General features: G+C 38.5%; 3 protein-coding genes across 3 annotated transcripts; 2 read left to right on the forward strand and 1 right to left on the reverse strand.

Annotated features, from left to right (window-relative positions):
- Nucleotides 1-1,795: 1,795 nt before the first annotated feature.
- On the forward strand, nucleotides 1,796-10,879 carry MONOS_15505 (uncharacterized protein; the record flags this gene model as incomplete). Its single annotated transcript, XM_067868388.1, has 2 exons — nucleotides 1,796-2,428; nucleotides 2,870-10,879. The coding sequence occupies 2 exons, from the start codon at nucleotides 1,796-1,798 to the stop codon at nucleotides 10,877-10,879; spliced, it is 8,643 nt and encodes a 2,880-aa protein (XP_067730566.1).
- Nucleotides 10,880-11,941: 1,062 nt separating this feature from the next.
- MONOS_10550 (uncharacterized protein) lies at nucleotides 11,942-17,747 on the reverse strand. The gene is made up of 6 exons (XM_067863009.1): nucleotides 17,697-17,747; nucleotides 17,582-17,625; nucleotides 17,105-17,504; nucleotides 14,308-17,000; nucleotides 14,099-14,156; nucleotides 11,942-13,938 (listed from the first exon to the last, which is right to left on the reverse strand). The coding sequence occupies exons 2-6, from the start codon at nucleotides 17,589-17,591 to the stop codon at nucleotides 12,126-12,128; spliced, it is 4,974 nt and encodes a 1,657-aa protein (XP_067730567.1). The 5' UTR covers nucleotides 17,592-17,625; nucleotides 17,697-17,747; the 3' UTR covers nucleotides 11,942-12,125.
- Nucleotides 17,748-21,615: 3,868 nt separating this feature from the next.
- On the forward strand, nucleotides 21,616-24,031 carry MONOS_10551 (putative molybdenum cofactor sulfurase). The gene is made up of 4 exons (XM_067863010.1): nucleotides 21,616-22,014; nucleotides 22,078-22,761; nucleotides 23,044-23,360; nucleotides 23,548-24,031. The coding sequence occupies exons 1-4, from the start codon at nucleotides 21,672-21,674 to the stop codon at nucleotides 23,911-23,913; spliced, it is 1,710 nt and encodes a 569-aa protein (XP_067730568.1). The 5' UTR covers nucleotides 21,616-21,671; the 3' UTR covers nucleotides 23,914-24,031.
- Nucleotides 24,032-24,063: the final 32 nt, after the last annotated feature.

Below are 24,063 nucleotides of genomic sequence, written 5' to 3' on the forward strand. Positions count from 1 at the left end.
AAGAGAAGACAATTTAAACAAAAAAATATTGCTCTTGGAGAGATATTTGGATTCAGATGAAGGACTATTCTCAGCATTTCTATTGTATCATTGCCACCAAAAAAGAGATATCATGAGTCAGCTTTGGTTCAAGTTAATGTTTAACTAAAAAGACCATGATGAGTCCATCCATGAATAAAACTTTCCCTCTCCCTTGAATTTATGGCTCGATGTGAAGATGAGATGAAATCCCTCAGATATTGTTTCTTTCTCATTCGATAAAAAGAAACAAACATTTTCTTTTGAAGTTTCTCCTCAACAAAAAGAAGATAAAATGGAAATATTCCATCAAATAAAAAACAGTTTGAAAACTCTTTGAAGCGAAAAACAGAAGAAAATATATGAAAAAGAAAAGGAAATGAAGGAAAAAGTTGAAGTCGATACATAACAGTTATTTGTGTTTGGGGCAAAAAGAAGAAAACCGAAATGGAAAAATAAGTTTATATATTTTGTTCTCAAACATTTAAAAAAATTACGATAGTTTCATCAGCTCATTGTTTGAGCTATCTTTGCAATTTCCATGTTGAGATGATCCTGTTTGAGTTTTAAATATTTCAAAATGTTTGAAAAAAATATTTATGGAACATTGAATATTCCATTGTGGAACACAAGATATTCAACAGAACAAGAACAAAAAATATAATTTATTATCATTATCTAAAAAATTTCGAAATTTAAATTTTCCAATGAAAATAACACATCATAAAATTTATTATAATTTTTAAATAATTTCTCTCTTTATTTTTTATTCATTATCGTGTTTATGCATTTCTTTTTGTTTTCATTGGAGATTTGAGAATGCAAGGATGGGTCATGATCTTTTTATTTCACGAATAAAACGATAGAGAGCAGGGTAACAACAAAGAAAAATGCCACAAATGATTGAAGAATAATTATACTATATTGTTTACGTGCTCCTAAAAGTTATATAATCTGAATGATTTGTCGGAATGATTATCAATTGTTTTTGATGCCAACGAATTTTGGAAATAAGATTTGAGCAGTCTATCAACCATATGCATCTATTCTGAGAGTTTTATCAGGAGGATGACTGAAACGACATTTAAACTCTTTGTGGCAGGGCAATCTGAAGCAAGACTTTTTCAATAATTCTGCGATTTCTCGGATTCAAGCAACATTCAGCAACCGAAATGGAATAGAACCTTCATAATATTGTATTTTCTCAAAATATTGCTTTCTGCTATTTTTTTGATGGGCAGAGGGATTGGCAACAACGAATGAATCATTTGTGAATTTATGATGCCAGCTCAGCAAAATATGAAGTTGGAAATGACATTTGGCTCGACAGAGAACATGGCCATTGGAACATGGATTTTGGGGGAATTAACAAGGAAAAATGATTGAGAGCATTTGCAAAAAGAAGATTTCTTTCAAATGGAAAACAGCAAAACTCGTCATTGATCTGAAAGAAAGAAGAAAATTTCGCAGTCGATGGGGGAATGCTGTTGATATTCTGTGGAAATGATAATATTTCTTCGAAAATGACAAAGTCTCATCTGAAATGTTTGGAATCATATTTTGTATTTTTTTTTGAATTTTTTGAGTGAAAAATCAATTTGTATGCTTGACATTTATTATTTTTGCGCATGGAATTATTTGAGGCTATTTTGAGAATTTGAAGAAAAAAATTGTATATCATGATGATGAAATGAAGAATAATATGGGCTATGTTGTTTTTTTGATTTTTCACTACACGTTCTTATCTGGCACAAGGAGCGAGTTACACAGCAACAGAATGATGAACTTTGTGTTTTTTATCACTGCGTGCGTCTTTGCTATTGATGAGGCAAAAGAAGCATCAGCAAAGGAGATGTGCGAATTGGATGCAAAAGTTGTGTTCCGGCTGTCAGGGAACATGAATGATAATTATGAACCAGAAAATAATCAGAATAGCAAGATATTATCGACATTTGTTGCTGTGAACAGCTCAGTGAGCGCAGCGAGTGTGCTGCAGATTCAGCAGGAAGGAAAAGCTTGCTTTTTTGTTTGTGAAGGGTCAAGACTGGATATCAAAGGATGCATGATTTTTATTTCATCACAAATGAGCCCATTTGCGGTGGATGGAGGAAGCATGCATTCAGTGAATCTGACGATTGGAACTTTGAAGCCATTTGCACCAATTCCGCGACTTTTTTGCTCATCTTTCAAAAATTCTGAGAGAGATGGAACAGACTCGATAACTCTTCGAGACTCGTCGTTTTCATCATTTGAATTGGCATCTGCTCCATTTCTTGCACCGGATGCGAGCTGCTTTGTGAAAGCCTCTGGTTTGAAGATGACAAATATTTCTATTGCATCAGGAGCGCAAAGGGAAATGGATTCGAGAGCAAGAACAGAAACAACGATTGAAGGCTGCTCGTTTTTCAGAGTTTGGGATGCTGTTGATGGGGGTATTTTGATGTCAGTGAACAGCCCATGTGCCTCGCTGAGAGCAACAAACACCTTATTTGAGTGTTGCTTTCGAACGATGAATGTTGATGAATCAGGAGGACGCAACATGACAAGGTGTGAACTGGGAGCCAATGAAACACATTCTTTCACGGATTGCGAATGGTATCAAACGGGACATGTTGTATCTGGAAGTGCTATTTATTTGAATGGAAATTCGACTCTTGAATGTGAAAGATGCTCATTCAAGAACATGAGTCAAGTTGGCGATGGAACAGTTGATGTTCAATCAGCAGCAGGTGTGAAAATGTTAGGCTGTAATTTCACAAATTGCTTGGCAGAAACAAATACAGGTGGAATGATAATTTATGAGCAAAGAGGAGACTATTTTTTTTCTGAATGTATCTTTTTTGAATGCAAGGCTAGAGTTAACTATGCAGGAGGATTACGCATACACCAATCTTCTGGAAATGAGGATGAAACAATTGAGAAATGCAAATTTATTCGCAATGTCGCAGGATCATTTGGTGGAGGATTATATATGGAAAGACAGTCGAATTCATATATAATTTCTGAATGTGAATTTGAAGGAAATTTAGCAAATGGAACAGGAACAGAAATACTAGAAGGTGGAGGCGGAGGAATACGTTTAAATTCAGCAAGTTGGATGAAAACTGAACCACCTCCAAAATTGATATCATTTTGCTTATTCAGTGGAAACAAGGCAAAAAATGAAGAAGGCCATGATGTTAAAATCAAAAATTATTTTTTGAAAGGTTCACCATTTGAGTCATCGTTCTCAACAACCCCCTCAAAGAGAGTATTTTACAACGACAGCCAAACAGATTTTGATTCATGGCTTTTTACAATCAAAACAACATTTGCCAGAGCAGATGGGATTACAGGGCCTGTGTGTGGGACAACACAGACCAATCCATGCAACACGATTAAACAGGCATTCAACATGATTGAGAAAGGAGCAGAAGGAACAGTGAATATTCTTCAATCGACCTTTTCTTCAACGGCTCTATTCATTGGAGGGGGAGATATTACATTCAAAGGAGAAAGCGAGAGCGAGTGTATCATTTCCACAAAATTGCTGAATTCTCATGAGTGTTTGTTCACATTGCATTCGGGATCGATGGGATTGTCTTTGGTGACAATTCGACACAACAGCGCAGAATCATCATCTTCCTTGTTTGAGATGAGAACAGGAGCACAGAAACTGACACTGAAGAATGTGATCATATCAGGGGCAGAAGATGGGCAGAGTCACACATTTGATGTTTCACCATTCAAAGTGATATTTGAGAAAATGAAGATGGAAAACTGTTTGATTGAGGATATTGGACTGGGAGATTGCTCATTGTTTGAGGAAGAGGAGGAAAGTGGAGTTGGGAGAGGGATGCTGGGAAATGTGACGATCCAAAGGATCAGCCGAATGAGAGGAGATGGGGTGATATTCAGCACTGAAAGTGAGAGAAGCGATTCATGGGAGCTGGAGAATAACACATTCAGAAACTGTATGAACAAGGAAGGGAATGGAGGAAGCATTGCTTGGAGTGTTGGTCAAAGTGGGATATTCAAGATTGGCAGAGGAGAGGTGACAACGGTGATTGGGGAGTGTGGGGCAGAGAATGGAAGAGGAGATGAGAAGGGAAGAGGAGGAGGGGTGTATTTGGAGTTGTCTTCTCCTTCAGTTGTGTTTGAGATTGTGAATGTGGGATTTGAAAATAATTATGCAGAACATGGTGTGAATGTGTTTATTGCTTCGAATCAGCTGGAATTGGTTCCGAAAGGGAGATATGGATTTATTTCGCTTTTGAGCGAGGATGTGCATGAAGTGGAGGGAATGGGAGACACGAACAATGCAACACTGGTGATTCCGATTGTGTGCTATCTCCTGGATGTTCCGAGGAGTGAGATCTATGTTTCAGCTTCAGGAGCTGATCATCCTCGGTGTGGGCACACATTTTTCGAGTGCCGAACACTGAGCTGTCCGATCGAAAGGGAAGAGAGCACACCAGGAGATGGAACAACAACAGCGACAATCAAAGTTGGAAATGGAGTTGAGGTTGGCTCGACAGTGATCTTTTCGAAATTGACAAGAGTGATTGAAGGAACAGGGGATGATGGATCGCTTGTTGTTGGAGGTGAGGCAAGTTGCAAAGGAGATGAGGAAGGATGCATTGGAGTGTTTGTGGTGCTGAAGGAGACAAGGATGAGGAAGATTGAGCTGGTGATTCCATCTGTTCTTGAACGTCATGAAGCGATATTCCAGTTGAAAGGCGAAACACTGAACTTGAGTGAATGTGTTGTTGGATTTGGAGTTGGAACTGGAGTGAATTTTGTGGAATACAGTTTGATTGTTGTGGAAAAGGGAGAGGCGAATGTGACCTCACTGAGATTGGATTCAATGAGGTTTGGAAAGCCTGTGATAAAAGCGAATGGGGGATTGTCATCTGTCTCGTTGAAGAATGTGGAGCTGAATGATATGAACTTTGAAGGAGAAAAGGGATTTGCTGTTTGTGAGGGAGGAAGCACACTCACAGCAGAAAGTGTGATTTCCAGTGATTGTGAAATGGGAGGAAGCAGCTTGATTTGGGCAGGGAGCAATTGTATTGCGAGGATGAGGGAATGTTCGTGGAGTTCATGTAATTTTGTTGATTCAGGGATAATAAAAGGAGTTGAGGCAAAGGAGATATCCATTTGGGGATGCAATGGGAGCAATGTTCGAGTGAGTGAAGGAGACGGAGGGATGACGAACGGAGTGGCTGCAGAAGGAGGCTTCGTGGATGTGTGGAACACGAGTATTGAAGGATGTGTGGTAGAAAAAGGGAATGGAGGAGGGATGAGAGTGGAATTGAAAGGGGATGCACAACTGAAGATCAGGAGCGAAACAGAAGTGACACTGATGAAAAAATGTTCGGCTGGACTGGAAGGGACAACGAATGGAGGAGGGTGTGGAGGAGGGTTGTGGGTGGGGATTGAAGGAGAGAGATATGAGTTTGATCTCAGTGGAATGAGGTTTGAAGAGAACAGAGCAAGGAGTGGGATGGATGTGTTTGTTGTGTGTGATGATTTGAGGAGGGTTGTGAATGGAAGCAGTTTCTCGTTCAGTGGAGAGATAATTGAGAGAGAGAATTCGCTGAGTGGGATAGATAGACAGAAGTTTGTGAGTGAGGTTGATCTGTTCATATTCATTGATGGATTCAGCTCATCTGTGATTGAGGTGGAGAGTGAGACTGGAGACAATGGAATGTGGTGTGGGATGGAGAAATGCCCGTGCAGGAGTGTGGATTATGGAATTGGGAGGCTTGGTGGAGAGGGAGAAAAGAAAATAGTGATAAGTGGGAGCACGAGTGTTGAGAAGGTGGGAGATGTGAGTGGAGTTCGGATTGAAGGGAAAGGCAACACGAGAATGAAGGTGGTTGTGGAGAAAGGAATTGAAGGAGGAGGGGAAAGTGTTCTTGATTCGAAAGGAGTGAGTGCATTTGTGAATGTGGGATTTGAATTGCCTGGATTATTTGAACAGAGGAAGGATGTAGTGATAAGCTCATCAACAGGAAGTGGTGTTTTGGAGATGGAATTGTGTTCGCTTGTGATGCAGGAAGGGGAAGAAGAGGCGATAGAATATCGAATCATCAGGAGCAGTGGACAAGCTGTGAGGATGAAGTGGATATCAATAAATAACATCAGGACAAGAAAGTATTTGATGGATCTTGCTCTTCTTGGGATGGAACAGAATGGAGGAGAGAATGAAGTTGTGAGCATCAGCAACTGCTCGTTTGAGAGCCTGTCGGTTGTTGGCGCAGATGATTCAGCTGTGATATGTGGAGAGGTGAGGAGAGTGATGAAGATAGAACAGAGCAACATGAGTGACGTCACAGGAGGAGAGAGCATGAATGGTGGGGCAGTGAGGGTGAATATCCTTGATTCAGGGATGATTCATGTGAAAGAGGGGATGATGGAGAGATGTGCAGCAGAGAAAGTGAGTGGTGGGAAAGGAGGATGGCTGTATGTGAATTGCAGTGAAAGGAGGGGAGGAATGCCATTCAAGTTTGAGGGTGTGAAGTTTGCTGAGAATGAGGCATTTGTGGGGAAGAACATGTTCATTTTGGATTCAGATCTGAATGCGACAGTGAGGAGTGAGACATTTGCGATTGATGTTGAAGAGATGGAAGATGATCCGAATGAGTTTGTTGGAAGCGATGAGAAGCGGATGAGCACAGATCTATTGAGATTTGTGATTGAATACAGGAGCGAGAGGATTGTGGTGTGGGAAAAGGGAGATGATGTTGTTCGATGTGGGAGTGAAGAGGATCCGTGTGAGACATTGGAAATGGGATTGAAGCACATTGAGAGAGAAGGAGAGAGAAAAGTGGTGGGAGTGAAGGAAAAGATAAGAGTGGAAGGGGAACATGATTTGAGTGGGATTGATGTGGAATCAGTGGGAGCAGGATATGATGAGATAGAATATGGAACAGTTGTGATGGGGAGTGAAGGAGAAAGTGGAGCAAAAGTGTGTCTTCGCAACAGTGGAGCATTCATTCTGAGAACACTGGAGATGTGTGTGATGAATGTTTTAGGAAGTGTGGAAGCAGGGATGATTGTGAGTGAGGGAGGGAAAATTGAATGGGAAGACTGTTCAGTCACATGGAAGGGAAAGAGAGAAGGGATGGGGAATGTTGCATTTTGTGTTGTGAAGAAAGGGGAGCTGGAGATGAAGAGGTTCAAAGTGCTTTCGTATTTTGGGAAGAGAAATGTGTTTGTGGTTGGTGGAGAAGTTGTGAGTGTGATTGACGAATTCACAGTGATTGAAGCCACATTGGAGAAGGGGAGTTTGTTTGAAATTGAAGGAGAGGGAGCAAATGGAGGAGGTGAGATGAGGATGAAGAATTGCAGTATTGGATCAGTGGAAGGAGAAGGAGCTGATCCAAGTGTTGTTTCGAGCAAGAGTGGGAGTGGAGTGAAGCTTGTGGTGGAAGATTCGCTGATTGAAGGGTGCAGTTGTGGGAGAAGCACAAAGGGAGGGGCGATGCTGTTTGAGTTGAATGAAGGAGGATGGTTCGATGTTGTGAACACGAGTGTGAAGCAGTGTGGATGCTCTGTGAGCGAAGGGAAAGGAGGCGGGGTGTATCTGAAGACTGAATTGAGGGGTGAGTTGGATTATGTGTTTGATGGGGTGATATTCCGAAGGAACACAGCATTCATCGGGAATGATGTGTTCATTGTGTGTGACTGCATCGAGAGGCAAATCAACGAAACACAGTTCAACCTCGACTTCCGTGATGTGGAGTTCATCAGGCAGAATGCGATCTATGGGATGGATGCGGGAGAGCACAAGGAGGAGGCGATGGACTTGATGAGTCTGATTGTGAAATACCAGTCAGACACGATTGTGGTGTCGAGCAAAGAAGGGAAAGGGGGAAGCAATGAGCAGCAGTGTGGGAAGCCTTCACTTCCTTGTGCGACGATTGGGTTTGGGCTGAGGCATCTGACACACGATTTTCTGAGTCAAATGGTTGTTGATGAAGAGTCAGTGATTGATGAGGAAATTGGATTGGACACACTCACGCTGAGCGGGATGCATGAAGTGCAGAGTCGAGTGGTTGTGAAAGGGAGGATGAATTGCAGCAAAGAAATGATTGTGGAGACAAATGGGCAGGTGTATGTTCGATGGATTCAATTTGCCTTTGAAGAAGTGGAATCAACACCAACTCCACTTCCAACAACACATTCATTGTTCATGAAGATAAGTTCGGGAAAGACATCGATCAGCATGTGTTCATTTGAAGGAGTGAGCTCGGCTGAGAGGGAAATGGTGGAAGTGCCATTCAGTCTGATATTTGTGGAAAGGGGGAAATGCTCAATGGGGAATGTGAGTGTTTTGTGGCTTTCATTTTTGAGTGAAGCAGCCATGATTATGGAAGAGGATACTGAAGCGAATGGATTGACACTCAGAAATATTGAGGGAAGCAAAGGCTGTTTAAAGATCAGTGAAGCTGGGAATTCGAGAATGGAAAAAGGATGGATGGGAAGGGCGAATGGCGATGAAGCAGAAATGAAGAACAGAAAGGAAAATGAATTTTCATTTTCAATTCTGTCATCTTCATTTGAGAACATCACATGTGCGGATGAGAGTGCAGGGGTGGTTGATGTTGAAGGGATGGAAGGAAATGTGGAGTTTTCGAACTGTTCATTTGGTGGGTGTTCATCGAGAAGAAAGAAAGGGAAGATGATATCACTTTTGATGTGCAAGAATATTCAGATGAGGCTGTGCTTGTTTGATGGAAAGGAAGAAAGAAAAAAGGATTTGAATGAGGAAGTGGATGTGTGCAAATGGAATGGATCAGTTGTTGAGGTGAAGGAGAGCTCAGGGGAGATAAGGGATACGAGTTTTGTGAACTGCTCTGATGGAGGTCTTTCTATTTGGAGAGGAAGTGTGGAGATTGAGAAAGGAGAATTTATGAACAATAATCCATCTATTGAAAAATATCCATCAGCCAGGAGGAACATTCTCTGCTCAGATTCAGGAGTGTTGAATGTGGTGAGTTTGAAAGGAGGAGATGGAGTTTTGCCAAATACATCATTGTGGATTCTGAATGAAGGATGTGAGATAAGCGGGATTGTTTCTGAGAGATTGTCATCCTTCTTCATTCCAGAGTTGGGAATAGTCGAAATGGAAGAGATGGGAGCAGAACTTCTTCTGAGGTTCAAGGGAAAGCTGTTGCTTCCATGCAACATATCGTTCAAGATTGTGAAACAAGTTGTTGATGAAGATGTTGTGGAAAGATATGAATTCAATGAAGAAGGATGTGTATCAGAAAATGAAGTGGATGGAAAAGTCCCCATTGAAACAATAAACAATGCAGGAGAAGAGACAGAAGTGAGTGTGAGTGTTCTGTTTGGAAAGAAAGAATCTCCTTCATCGACAGAATCGTTCATCCTGAAGAACAGAAGCGAAACCCAAGGAAAGAAAGATGAAAAACTCGTTGAAGGAGGAAAAGAAGGAAAATCTTATTGGTTGTTGATCGTGATTGCGCTTGTTGTGATATTGTTGATTGTTCTGATCGGATTTATTTTATTTGTTGTTCGGTGGAAGAAGGTGAAGAATGAAGCAGAAGATCTGAGAGAGATTGTGAATGACAACATCAGAAAAGATCCGAAGGCATTTGAGATGGTGACGATGGAGATGTCGCCTGAGGAGCAGTGGAGGAGAGCAGAGAGGGAGGCAGAGAAGAAGAGTGAGGAAAGGATGAAGAAGAGGGTATATGAGAGGAATATGGAACATTCGGAGTCATCAGAACATCTTCTATCTGAGAGTGGATCAACTGAATACATTTTGGGAAGAGACTCAGATAAGATCCCAGAATGGGCATTGGAGAAAGTTGATGAAAAAGAAGAAGAGATAAGGAAGAGAACACCTTCACCTTCCATTTCATCCATCTCATCCACTTCAACAACTGATTCAGATTCAACTTTTGTTCGTGGGGAGGATTTGTGCCCCACCACCTCATCGATGTCGAATCTCGTGGATGCAATGGCCTGCTCATCGCCTCACGAGAAGCTGATTGTGGATTTGAGGGATTCACTGTTCATGCTGCTTCATGGGAGGAATGAGAAGAAGGAGATGGCGATTGGGAGTTTGAAGGAGAGGGAACAGACAGCTGCCCAGATTCTGTTCTGGGTGGCGAATGGAGCACTGCATTCATTTGATGAAGAAAAGGAATTGCCATCGCTGGCCAATCTGAGTCCTCACATTGTGCTGTTCTCAGAGCACATGGTGATCTGCATTGCCCTCCACTCCGACTGCTCATCTTCAGACGATTCCGATTCATCATCCATCTGTTCGATGTCCATTGTTTCTTCATCCTCGTCAAATATTTCAGTGATGAGCGAGAGATTCACCGACTCACCACCACGTTCATCAGCGTTTGAGGATTGTGAAGACAACAGGAAGGAGTGTCTGAGGTGGAAGGCACCCGAGCTGCTGATGAACAAGAAGATGGGAGCAACAAAGGAGTCGGTGGCATTCTCGATTGGGATGATGGTGTGGGAGTGTCTGACACTGGATATCCCGTTTGGAGAATACGAGGCAGAGGTGGCAGGAGATAAGATATCGAAAGGGGAGAGGCCGAATGTTGAGAAGATCCGAGGGAGTGAACTGTATGAGGTTGTTTGGTCATCGATGGGAAAGGACTGGAACGATCGTCCGACACTGAGCGAGATGAAGCGGGAGTTTTATGGGCATTTCCCGGCAGGGGCTGTGATTGTGACGATGTCGGATGCGATCTGTGAAAGGGGTGGGGAGAGCACGAGAGAGGGGGAAGGCAGTTTTGCGAGTGGGGAAGAAGGCTATTCGACAGTTTTTGAGAACACATCAGAGACAACAAAGAAGACAGAAAAGCAGGAGATGAAAGAGCGGTGAAAGTGAGATGGAAAAGGAGAATGTGAAACAAAAAAAGAGAGAGAGAGATCAAAGGAGAATGTGATATATCTTTGCATCGAAGAATCAGTGGGAGTGCTTGTGAGATGTGTTTTGTAATTTGGTTGTGGTTTTTTCTTTTTCAAAGGATAAGTGGATATTGATAATTTGTTGAAAAGAAGAGTTTGTTTTATTTGGGATGGAAGTGATTTGATGATCACAATCAGCTGCTCACAGCTCAAAGGATGATTGTTGCCATTATTCGAAAACGAAATGAGGAGCAACAATTGCTTGAGGAAAGATGAGCAACTGACGGTTTTGTTCTTTTTATTATTTATGTTTGCGATTTGGATAAAATGTCAATTTGTTTCTGAAAGTTTTTTTGTTTATTTATTTATGGATATATAGTCAATGTTCACTTCAACAAAGTTTATCGCATCAACGTGTTTTTGTCAAAACATGTGTTTGCTATTTTTTTTTTTTTTTTGTTTGAAATGTCCACTGGAAGAATCTCAGTGGCAAGCAACAACAATGAATATTCATCATCAACAACATCAACATCATCAACATTTGCATTTCAATAAAACTCACTGTTTATGAGCGACAAGAAGTCGTGTTTCGTTGTTTGACTTCACTGTGTTTGAAAATCATCAGCAAGCAACAATTCGAACTGGATTTCAAAAGCCAAAAAATACGAATGGCAAGAGCATCACAAAAGTGAATTGTGCTTCACTTCAAAACACATCACAATTATTTTGAAGGGAAGAACTGAATTGTCATTGACATGGCAATGTTTTCTCCCTCAGGTTCGAAGTTGTGCAAAGTCAAATAATATCTGACATTTTGTTTGTTCTTCAATAACATGTGAAAAGAAAGTCATTCCAGAAATCTTTCTTTTATTTTTTCATTTATTTTTTCATTTTTTGTTTTCAGAAATACATTCCTTTATTCCCAGATGATAAATTGTAAAAAAAAAGAGAGAGAGCCATTTCTTTGCAATTCTGAAGTTTTTGAAGAAGAATGAAAAGTATTTTCATTCGTTGTTTCAAGAAAAACATCAAACAAACATTTGAATGATGAGAAGCAGATTGTTGATCATTCTTTTTATTTTATTTGTTTTTTTGAAACAAGAAATTGTGCTCCGTTTTATTCTCTCAACAAAATTCATTCAAAAAAGCTGTTTAAATCAGAAAAAAAATATTATTCAGACAAATAATATGAATTGATCTGTTGCTCTGCTGCGGAACACTCATTGCCGAAGGCGCAAATACGTCGAAAGCAATTCTTCTGCCAGCTGCTTGATTGCCCCGTTTGAGTGCTGAGTCAGCACACAAACTGCATCAAACGCTCCCTCTCTTTCCATCTGCGACAGCAAAACAACAACTTCCTCCTGCGAAATATATGACCGCTCCTCCCTCTCCTTCGCCTTCTCCTTCCGCTTCTCTTCATTCCTCGAGGCTTCTTTCTCTGCTTCCACCATTTCTCTGAACGTCTGCGGAACTGTCAGGCTCTTTGCATTGTCAAACAACGACACATACTTCATCTCGTTCATCTTCACCTTCAGCATCGACGACGACTCCTGCATCCTCATGATATCCTTTTTCGACACCTCCCCTTTTTCTTCTTCTCCACCTCCACCTCCACCTCCAATGTTTCTTCTGTTCCCTTCAACATCCCCCTCCAACTCCGCTTTCATTTTCTCTCTCTCCTTCCGATCTGCCCACACCAAAAGCGCTCTCAACGTTTTCAGCCCTTTCATCACAAACACCTCTTCCTTCCTCCCAAGCAACAGCGGGATCCCACTCAGCCAAACCCGCCAGTTCCCATTCTTCAAAAACGACAAAGCCCCCAGATTCGACAGTCGCATCACACATCCTACTGCCACCCTCCGCTCAAATGCTCCGATCATGCCACACCCACATCGCCACCTCTCTTTCACCAACCAAGCACAGTCCCCCTGTCTCCCTGTCTCAATGTCTTCCTCACAGCAGTCTGAGCTGCCCTTGCCCTGCTCTTTCCCCCTCGCTTCTTCTCTCCCATCCCATCTTCTGCACCCCTCTGCCACTTCCTCCACTTTCCTTTCTGCACCCCTGCTCATCCCAACTGCCCCGTCCATCAAATCAAACAGCCGCTCTGTGCTCTTCATCCTTCCAAACTCCTCCAGCTTCCACGGAAAAAATGTTCCTCGCAGCGTCACCACATGCACACACACCTTCACAATCAGGCATGATGGACACGGCAGCGAGCGGAAGCGCGTGCCACAGCTGAATCCCAACTTCAATCGAGGAACTCGCTTTGGCGCAGTAGCAGCAGCAGCAGAAGAAGAAGAAGAACATGAAATGGGAGAAAAGGATGCTTCTTTTGAGTCAAGCAGTCGATTCATTTTCTGCTCCACTTTCTCATCAGCCCACCCAATCCAGCGAATGAAATCTTCTGGAAAGAATGACGATTGGATTGCTGCATCTCGTGAAAACAGCAGAGAAGAAGAAGAAAATGGTGATGGTGATGGTGATGATGGTGATGATGGTGATGATGAAGTCTCATGAGCAGCTAATTGTTGAGCAGAGGTGCAGAAGGAAGGGAGTGTGCATCTGAGAGAAATCAGAGAGGGAAGGATGTTGTCGATCACTGAATCGAGCGAGTTCAGAAGCGAAAGCGACGAAGCAATCAGCGCTGCCAGCTGCTCGTTCGTCTTGTCGTCCAGCTCTTCGTCGCCTTCGTCTCTTTCTCCTCCTTCTTCCCCTTCTGCTCCTGCTGTAATCGCTCCTTTCTTTTTCGCTTCCTTCTTCCATTCCTTCAATTCTTTTCCTTCCCTTTCAGCTTCTGCTCTTTTTGATGCATTTGCAGAAGAAGATGACGACAATGAAGAAGAAGAAGAAGATGATGATGAAGATGATGACGAAGTGGTTGATGAAGTGGTTGATGATTGTGCAACTGTCTCGGCTGCCTGCAGAATTCGCGATTTCTCTCTTTTCTTCTGTTTGTTCCGAAGTGAAAGAGAAGAGACATAGATCGTGAAGATCGTGAGCAGCGTTATCAATCGGACAGATAACAGTTTGTGTCTGCAGAATTATATTCAACAGCAACAGAAAAGAAATCAAAGCATAACCGAAACATGTGAATATTTTTGGTTCAATTGATTGAAAGATTTTTTAATAAAATGCAAATTCAAAATGAATTATGACCTGTGAAACTGATAAGAATGAAGCAAAACAAGCACACCTGAGAAGTTCAGGGAAATAGAAGATAATTCCAGACTGAGCAATTATCTGATGGTTGGCTGAAGAAAAGAGAATGAAAAATGGGGTTTCAACAATGAAAATAGAAAAAATGAAAAAAAGAATGAATGAATGAATTAAAATAAATCAAAAAATATGAAGAAGATAAAGAGGAAAACAAGTGAAAAAGGAGAGATATTAATAAAACCACACTTGGCATCTGTGCCAAATACAGAAGATAAGTCAACGAAAGCAGCAAGTGCGATTCAATGTTCATTGATTCCTTCATCATTTGTTGTGTGATTTGCTTCGCATCAGCTGATTGTTCATTGCTCCTTTTTGCTTCTCTTTTAGTCATTTTTGTTTCCACAACTTCATCTAAAAGCGTTTCAACCTTCTTTTTCTCATCTTTTTTGTTCTCTTTCTCTTTTCCTCTTTCTTTTTCTTTTTCTTTTTCTTTTTCTGTTTGTTTTCCCTCTTTTTGCTTTTTCATTTCTTCATTTTCTGTTTCTTCATGCTTCTCATCCATCTCATCCTCGTCCACTTCCATCAGCCCTTTCTTCTTTTTCGTCTTCTTCCCTCCCTCCTTATCTCCAATTATTCCTTTCTTCCATCTCCATCTCCATCTCCTTCTCTTTTCAACCTCTTCTCTTTCATCCACATTGTGAAACCATTCCATTTCCATTCCATCTTCTCCTATTCCTTCATCCTCTTCTTCATCCTTCCTCTTCCTCTTCCTCCACTTCCTCTCCTCCTTCTCAAACACCTTCCACTCAATCAATCCATCCACCACCATCTCCTTCACAAACCTCACTCCCACTCCACTTTCCCCAACCATTCCTTTCCTCTTCATCATGCTCCCCACTATCATCATGCTGTTCTCTCTGATCTCCCTCCAATCCAATTTGCTTTCCGCTTCTCCTTTCTTTTTCTTTTTCTTTTTCTTCTCATTCTTCTGATTCTGATTCTTCCGTTCCTTCTCAGTTTCGAGTGTTTCTCTTTCATCTCTTTCAACTCCTCTCCCTCTCTCTTTCTGCTCTCCATTTCCTTCTTTTCCCGAAGCTTCTTCCTCTTCTTCATTCTCATCTTCCTCATCCTCTTCTGCTTCCTCTTCTGCTTCATCATCAAAAGTCGTTGAGGCAAGCAGAATGAGGTCTGGAAGAGAGTTTATGAGGTCTAATGAATGTGCAAATGGATTGTGCTTCAGAGGAGGTGTGGGGTGTGTTGGCAGATTGGACAGATCAGAATCGACAAGAGAACCCTTCACAGACAGAGATAGAAGATCAGAGAGAGAATAAGAAAAGGAGGAGGAGAAAGAAGAAGGAGAAGAAGAAGAAGATGGTGATGAAGACGGAATAGATTGCTGTTGAGAAGCGAGAAACGATGAAGAAAACGAAGATTGAGTGGAATATTGCCTGAACACTGCCTCGTCTGATGGGAAAAGCTGCGAAAGATCCGAGATAAGTGAGCTGAAGGCGCCGCGAAACAGAAGACGTGAAAGAATCCGCAAACACAAACACGAAAACGAATGAGAAGTCAGTTTTTTGGGAGAGAAGGAGAAAAATGAGGAAGAAGAAGAAGAAGAAGAGAATGAGGAAGAGGATGAGGATGAGGATGAGGAAGAGGATGAGGAAGAGGAAGGGGATGAGGAACAATTTGTATTAATTTTGTTGATAGAAGAAGAAGAAGGGGTCTTTGATGAAAGAGTTCCCATCATTGACAAAAAAGACGCTGGAGGAGGAGAAGAGGAGGAGGAAGATGATGATGATGATGATGATGATGAATTTTTCGTTTTCTCTTTGTTTTCTCCTTCTTTCAGTCCCAATCTCTTTCTTTTCTCCTGTTTCGCTCTTTCGCTTTCTCTCACTCTTGTTCTCTTTGCTGCCTGCTGGACAAGTGGCTTGATCGGAATGAGAAGCGATTTGACGAGCAAAGCATGATTGGAGGAAGATAGAACAGAAATTGGAGATAGAGTGATGATCATATGGAGCAAGTGAACGAACGAAATGAGGAGCTCTTGCTGAGTGGAGGAATAAGAAGAGAGAAAAGAAGAGGAAGAGGAAGAGGAAGATGAAGAAAGAGGAGGGCTTTGAGGCGAATCACTTGGATATGATGGAGGAGTTAAGGGAGATGAAGAAGAGGAAGAAGACGAAAATAGCTGAAGAGGCATTGAAGGAGAAGGCGGGGGAGAAGAAGACGATGGCGAGAAAGGGGGAGGAGATTTGCCTCTTTTCTTTGATTTGGTTGTGCTTGGAGGAATCTGTTGGTTTGATTGCTGAGAAGATGAAGAAGAGGAAGAAGAAATGAGAGGAGAAGGCGGAGGAGATTTTGAATGAGCGGCAGGTGAGCGAGACTTTGGCCGATTAGCCAAATAAGCGCTGAGAGAAGGAAATGAACTTTGAGGAGATGATTTGGAAGAGGAAGAAGGAGGAGATGGAGGAGGTGAAAGTGAACGACGAATGGAAGAAGAAGAAAGAGAAATAGTTTTTGGCTTTTCAGGAGTAGAAATTGAAGAAATGGCAGAGCAGAGCTCAGAAATCAGGATGTTTGGAATGTTTGAAGCAGAAAGCTGTTCAAAAAAGATTTCTGATTCCTTTTTGGAAGAGAAAGAAGAAGTTGAAAAGAAGAGAATGAGGAAATAAAGAATGTCGATTGAACGTTTAGACAACTCGAGAAGAGAAGAATCTGATGAACGAAGAACGGAACTTTGTTCTGCAGAAAGAGGATTAAAACGGAGTGCAATAGAAGAAGATGATGAAGATGAAGATGATTGAGAGGAAGGAACAAAGAAAAAGGAAGCTAGAAATGGCATGATTCCAGACTGAATAAGTTGAAATGGATGGATTGTGAGTGTAATTATTGAGTCATAAATGTTCTCGAGAAGAGCTGTAATATTTGTTGATTTTCTATAATAGTTTATGTACAAAATGGAAATGAAATAAATAAATCAAAAGAGAAATATTTTAATAATCTTTAATGAATCATGCAATTAGCCGTTTATCTTTCAAACCTGCATATATCCACAAATATCTTTTTCCAACTTGTTTCATTTGTATGGCGTGATAATAACAGAGACACGGCTTTTGCTCGTATTTGCCCATTTGCATCAAAAACGCAATTCTTTAAAAACTGGATAAATGGAAGTAAAGAATAATCCTCTTTAAATTCTTTTGAATGGTTCCCAAATTTATGAATACTTTCTTCGTTTTTTAACGAATCATTAATACCACAAGGAAAAATGTAATATATCACATCCAAAAATGATTCGATTAATCTGATATTTGATATGTTTTTATTTTTCTTCTGCCAGCAAGAAACAAATAATTCTGTTTCTTGAAGAGCTTCAAGAATATCAAGAATTCCGCATTCTAAAGCTTCGGTCCTGTTGTATTCTGAAATTTTAATCAAATCTCTAAATTTCCGACATTAGAAAAAATAAAAAAACAACATTAAAGATATTACACAGAAATTTTGAAAAAAAAAATACCGAATTCCATCTAATGCAAAAACTGTATCATTCAACTCTCCAGTCTAAAGAAGATTGTTAATAAATGATAAATAAATCAAAATTCTTGAACATGAAAAATAGAAATTATTCAAACATTCAACACTTCGACAAGAAGCTCTAAAATTTTTTCAACAGATAATTCTTCAATTCCTTCATCAAAATCTTGTTTGAGATATCCTATTTTGATTTCATTATAGAATCGTATCTATAGAGAGATATTTGTAAAAGATAACTAATTGAATATCTGTGGAAAAACCTTCGTTTCTTGTGGGTAATCGCCAACAAGCACAGAAATAAAAGCTTTTAGATCTACTGATGTTTCGCCTTCCGTTTTGCCTCGGTCTCACCTTCAAAAACAAAAAATGAAATAAAAAAATAAATAACAATGTAATGGGTACTTTTTTTATTAATATGGTCCAACAAATGTTTCATAATGATTATGCAAATAAAATAATTGCACTGATGTCATTAGCAACGAAATTGCAAATACGTCTTTTAAATTACATAAAAATTTGTGTTTATCCGCTGTGATGAAAACTTATTTATAACAAATAACTCCATCATCCATTAAAAAATTTTCAAAAGTTTTTTCCATCCAATTGGATGATATTTTTTGAAGAAACAAGTTTCTGAAATTTTAAATTTTAAAAAATTCCACTTTTAATTTATAATTTTTATTTTTTTTTCCGCAAAAAAAAAAGGACTATTTAAATTAGCCTTTTTGTTTGATAGAATATTTTACTCTTTGAGCAGTATTTTTCAAATAAAAATTTTGAAATTATCAATTTGGAACTATTTTCGGTTTGAAATTCACATATTAATTCGTTTTTGAAGACAGGATGGATCAGTATTTTTGTTTTTTTTTTTTTTTTTTTTTTGAAATGCATGTATTGTTTTATTTTCATTTTCACCTGAAAATTGAGCAAAAGTGATTATTCAAAAGAAACATGCCAAATATTACAACTTTTGAAAAAGTCTAATTTGAATGATTTTCAGTCCAAATCCATATTGGTGTCAAGAAATAAAATTTTGATATCAATCACTCGAAATTTTCTTCGAAGCTCAGCAATAGTAACTTATCTTTCCATTATGAAACAGCTTGAATTGCTGAAAAATATAATGATTCAAAAGCTAAAATTGAAAAAAAAATTGTCAAAATTTGTAAAACATCAGAATGATGGTTTTCATTTTTCTAAAAAGTACAAAGCAATTTAAAACAAAAAACAACATACATTCATTAAAGAAATGTTCACTACAAATAATTATTATTTTTTTCACAAAGAAATAAACATGGTGCATAATTCTAACTTTTCGAATAAAATCACATTTTAATCTAATTGGCAAATTCGCGTTATATCGGACATTGAGAAATTGATTTTTATGTGTATAGAAATGTTTATTAACTATATATATCAATGTTTTGGATATTAAAAAAGCGTGGAAGTTTGTCAAAATCGAGTTTTTAATTTTTCTTATTTTAAAAAAAAAATGATAGTGGTACAATGATAAAAAATTGAAAAATTGAAAAATTATAAATTGTAATTATTTATCCACCCATTTCGATGCATCAGCACCATCAGATAATCCCAAGCTGTCTAAATTTTTTTGAAAAGTTCCTTTTGTTAGATTTTCAAATAATATAATAATTTCATGTTTCGATCAAATTTCTGTTCCCACTCACTAAATTTCTCTGTCATGAAAGTTAAATCTTGATATTGATTTTATATTCATTCTCATGAAATCTGGTGACTGAAAACAAAAATTTGATCGAAATATGAAATTTTTATTCAATTTTTAAATTAAACGAAAGGAACTTTACAAAAAAATTTAAACAGCTGTCTGTTGATTCATCTTTTTTCTCATTGGAAGATTCTGAAAAATCAAAATCATCAATATCTGGAATATTTTCATATGTTAATTCGTCGTCTGCTTCTTCATACTGTTCTTCCAGAATTTGTTCTTCGATTTCCTCTTCCTTTCTGTAAACGATCATGTGTACAAAATCTTGAAAAGAGAGTTGTTTTGTATTTTTCACCATCCAAAATGCTAGATAATCTTCCAAAAACCGTTCTCTGACACCATGTTTTGGGAAAAACCCCGCAAATGCGACCACATACCCTCTATCGTGTTTGTACAAGCTCCGCTCAGAGGATTTTCAAAATTTCTCTTATGACAGACTGTTTTATGAATGTATCCGAATGCTTCCAGTGATGAATAGGCTTTCCATTCATCACTCATGATAGTTGTGCCTGGCAAAATGTGCTGTCTGATTATCGGAAGAAGAGTTTTTGCAGATCTGTCAGAAACAATATTGATGAATTTCTTCTTAATTTCTTTTTTATTTTCTGTCCTTTCTATCCCACCGAAAATCCAAATTTGCTTTTTCTTTCTCCCCCTTTTATATTTTCTTCGTCTCCATTCGCACTCATCAATCTCTACAATAACCCCATCACCTCACAGTTTGATTGGATTGTTGTTGATAAAATCCATGCTAGCACTTATTAACACACAGCTCCAGTAGCCAACAACTGAATCATGCAAATCAAGCATTTTTTGGATGTTTGATTGCGAAATCCCAAGCCAAAGAAACAAGATGATGAGTTAAAACTTATTTATTCCACACTTTGAATTCTCCAAATTAGTTCCTTTGTACACTGATTTTTTTGTTGCACATTTTCTACATGTCCAATACCTATAATTTGCTCCTTCTTTCACCAAAACCTTCTTTTTCTTATGAATTCTGCAATCTGGACTTTTGTCTTCCAGAATGTGATGAAAAAACAAATCCCATGCTGTTTCTTCTTTTATAAATGTACAAATTTTACTGAATACAGAATATTTCTTTTCCCTTGGGTATGCCATTTTTGATCATTGTTTGTTTTTCAATAACCCTAAATAGGAACATACCCATAAATTGTAATATTTTCGAAACATTTTTTAATTTTTAACAAAACGTTTTCCGCGCCTTAAAACTATTTTTAAAATGAATTAGATACACATTTAAGTATATCAGACGCGAAAAAACTGAAATTTTCGTTGTCCGATATAACGCGATCATGCCATCTAATTTTTTCCTGTGTTCTAATGGAAACAAATTTTTCAAAATAATTCAAAAAACAGACAAACAGACAAACAAACAAACAAAAAAAAAAGCTCTGGTTTTTTTTTAGATTTATCAGAAAAAGAATTGATATTAAATCTATTATTATCTTCATTATTTCATTATTCGATTTGGATACAATGTTTTCAACAACGAATATGACTATCTTGATAACGTATATTGTTTGTCATATGTTTTTCGTATTGATAGTTCATTAAAAAAAAAGAAACATAAAAAAAAAAGTATATTGCTTCAATTCATTTTTTTGCACAACGAAAAATCTTTTATCAGAAACATCAAAAATAAAAAAAAATTTTGTTATTTGGGTGATTCTTTTTGAAACGTCACAAATGCTTAATTTTCAAATACTTCAAAAATTTCATATTTTGCTAAAATTTCTGTTTCAACTCACGAATTTTCTTATGAATGTTTGAAATAGCATTATCAAGTAACAGATTCCATTTAAGTAAAGTTTGATATTTGTTTACAAAATATTTGGCAAAATATTAAATTTTAGATCCGTTTGAAAATTAAACATTTGTGACTTTTCAAAAAGAATCACCCATTTTCACATTATTATTGCTTTCATGAATAATAAAATAATTTTTTCTTAACTTTTTCTCCATCGTATCATTTATAATCCAACATTCCCTCTCATATAAATACAGAATATTTGCAATTTGTGTGAAATGAAAGAAATAATTTCGTGATATTAAATTCAAAAAGAAAAAAAATATCCTCGCATTCTTAGAAGATTAAGATGATGAAAATTGTTTCTGGAAAATTTATCTGAAAGCAAAATTTACAATTGTCAATAATAATTGGTTTCATTAGAAAACATTATGTTGTGTATTATTCTCGCAATATCTCTCATGATAATTAATCAACTTTTTTTGATAATGATCATAATCCCAGATTTATATTTTCTTATTACAGCAACTCATTCCTGAGGTCGTTGTTTTGAAGTAAATGGAAAGAGAAAGACGTACGCCTCAACAAAGAGCACCAAAAACCCCAGTTCAACAACCACAACAACATCCTCCCCCCAAGAAGCAAACATCATCTTGGAGAACAATCATACTCATTTCAGCTTTGTGCTTTTTTGTGGGATTTATCGGATATCTATCTTATTCCTTAATTCATCTTAACAAATCCTCTTGCCCACCTCCTAGTTCTGTTAGTGCTGGACCTGCTTCATGCTCACCAGACTTCACAAAGCGGAAGCAATCTTTCATGAACAAGTACGGAGATATTTATGGTTATGGAGGATTAATAGATGAAATTAGAAAAACGCAGATGCCACATCTTAAAGGTATCATAGAAATACTAATCGTTATATATTTTTTTTATAATACAAAATAAATTTTTAATTTAGGGCAAACTTACGTGGATTACACCGGATCTGGAGTTTATCAACTTGGGCAATTGGAAGCAGTAATGAAAGATTTGAAAAATCATCTTTATGGAAATCCTCATAGCATTAATCCATCATCACTAGCATCTGAAAAAGTTGTTAAAGATGCCAGGTTGGAAGTTCTTCGCTATTTCGAAGCAGATCCAAATGAATATACCGTCATATTCACTTCTGGTACGACTGCATCGCTGAAAATGATTGGTGAGACATTTCCATGGACTTCTAACTCGACATTTTTGTACACTCGATCAAATCATAACTCTGTTCTTGGTATTCGTGAGTACGCACTGGACAAAGGAGCGACATTTGACTGCATCGACGTGTCTACGCTTATGTCTGAGTATGCTGCGCGGACGCAGTCTGAACTGGCGAAAACGGGCGGGACCGACGACACGATGCATCTCTTTGCATACCCTGCAGAGTGCAACTATTCCGGCGAGAAATTCAACCTGGATCTGATTGAGATGTTCCACAACGGCTCGCTGGGAATGAAAAAAGGGAAGTATTTTGTGCTTCTCGACGCAGCGGCGTTTGTGCCGACGTCCCGCCTGAATCTGACGAGGTACCATCCAGATTTCGTGGGCATATCGTTTTACAAGATGTTTGGCTACCCTTCTGGATTGGGAGCATTGATCATAAGAAATGGTGTGTTTGAGGAAAGATTTGGTTTTTTTTTCGTTTACGAAAGAAAAATAAAAAATAAAATTATGTTTTTCTTTCTAACATTTGAAGATATTTATATATTTTTTTTATCAAAATTACTAATTGATTATTATCAACTCATTTTTCTATCTTTTCATGCATCCATATTCCAACTTCCCTTCCTTTCTCTTTCTCTCTCTCATTCATTCATTCTCTTCTCAAACCAACATATTTTTTCATTCCCTTCCCATTTTCTCCCTCCCTCCTCTCCCACCTCCTTTTCAGAAGCCGCACAATATCTCCGAAAGACCTTTTTCTCCGGCGGAACCGTCTCTCTCTCTGTGGCTGATGACACCTTCTATCAATGGATGCCTGAGTTATGCCAGCGCTTCGAAGACGGAACGCTTCCTTTCCTGTCCATTGCTGCTCTGCGACACGGCTTCAATGCACTGAACAGCGTTGGGGGAATTGACGAGATCACAAAACATTGCTTTTCATTGAGTGATTATTTGTACAATGAAATGAGGAATATGAAACATGACTCCGGGAAGCCGTTGTTTGAGATATATGGCAATCACTCAGCAAGAGATATGCACAGACAGGTTTGGAAATGAATGAACTTTTGTTTATTTAGCTTTTTTGAGGGGAAAGAATATTTCTTGTCTTAATTGAAAATGTAATTTTCTTATTGCACCAATTTATTTTTGTTTTTGATTTCAACACATTATATTTCCTTCATAATTAAAATATTCTTCATATTTTATTTTTAATATTTTATTATTTTTTAAGGGACCCATTCTCAATTTCAACCTTCGTGATGCTGATGGAGAATACTTCGGCTTCTTCGATATTTCCGTTCTTGCCGCCGAAAAGGGCATCCATCTCCGCACTGGATGCTCCTGCAACCCAGGCGCTTGTTATGACTTTCTGCATGTTCCAAAGTCCTTAATTAAGAACACTGTTGCGCATATCGCCCATAATTCGTGCGGTGAGAGATTGGATATCGTATCTGGCCATCCCATTGGATCTATCCGTGTGTCATTGGGTTATTTGACTACTTTTGAGGATGTTGAAAACGTGCTCGCTTTCTTTAAACCATTTCTCAATAAAACTAATCAGCAATTTTTGGATGAAGTTGCTCTCTTACACAATTAACCATCTCAATTATTCTTGTTTATTCTGAACTTTTTCTTTTTTCCATTTAGCGACTTTAATATTTTTTTTTTCACAGTTTCTTGACAATCGCGTAAAATAATAAGTATATCATTTATATCATTTTAGTGATTTATTATTTAAAATATGAAC

This window comes from Monocercomonoides exilis (assembly GCF_001643675.1).
Source record: "Monocercomonoides exilis strain PA203 chromosome Unknown scaffold14-1859848, whole genome shotgun sequence".
Taxonomy (NCBI): domain Eukaryota; phylum Preaxostyla; order Oxymonadida; family Polymastigidae; genus Monocercomonoides; species Monocercomonoides exilis.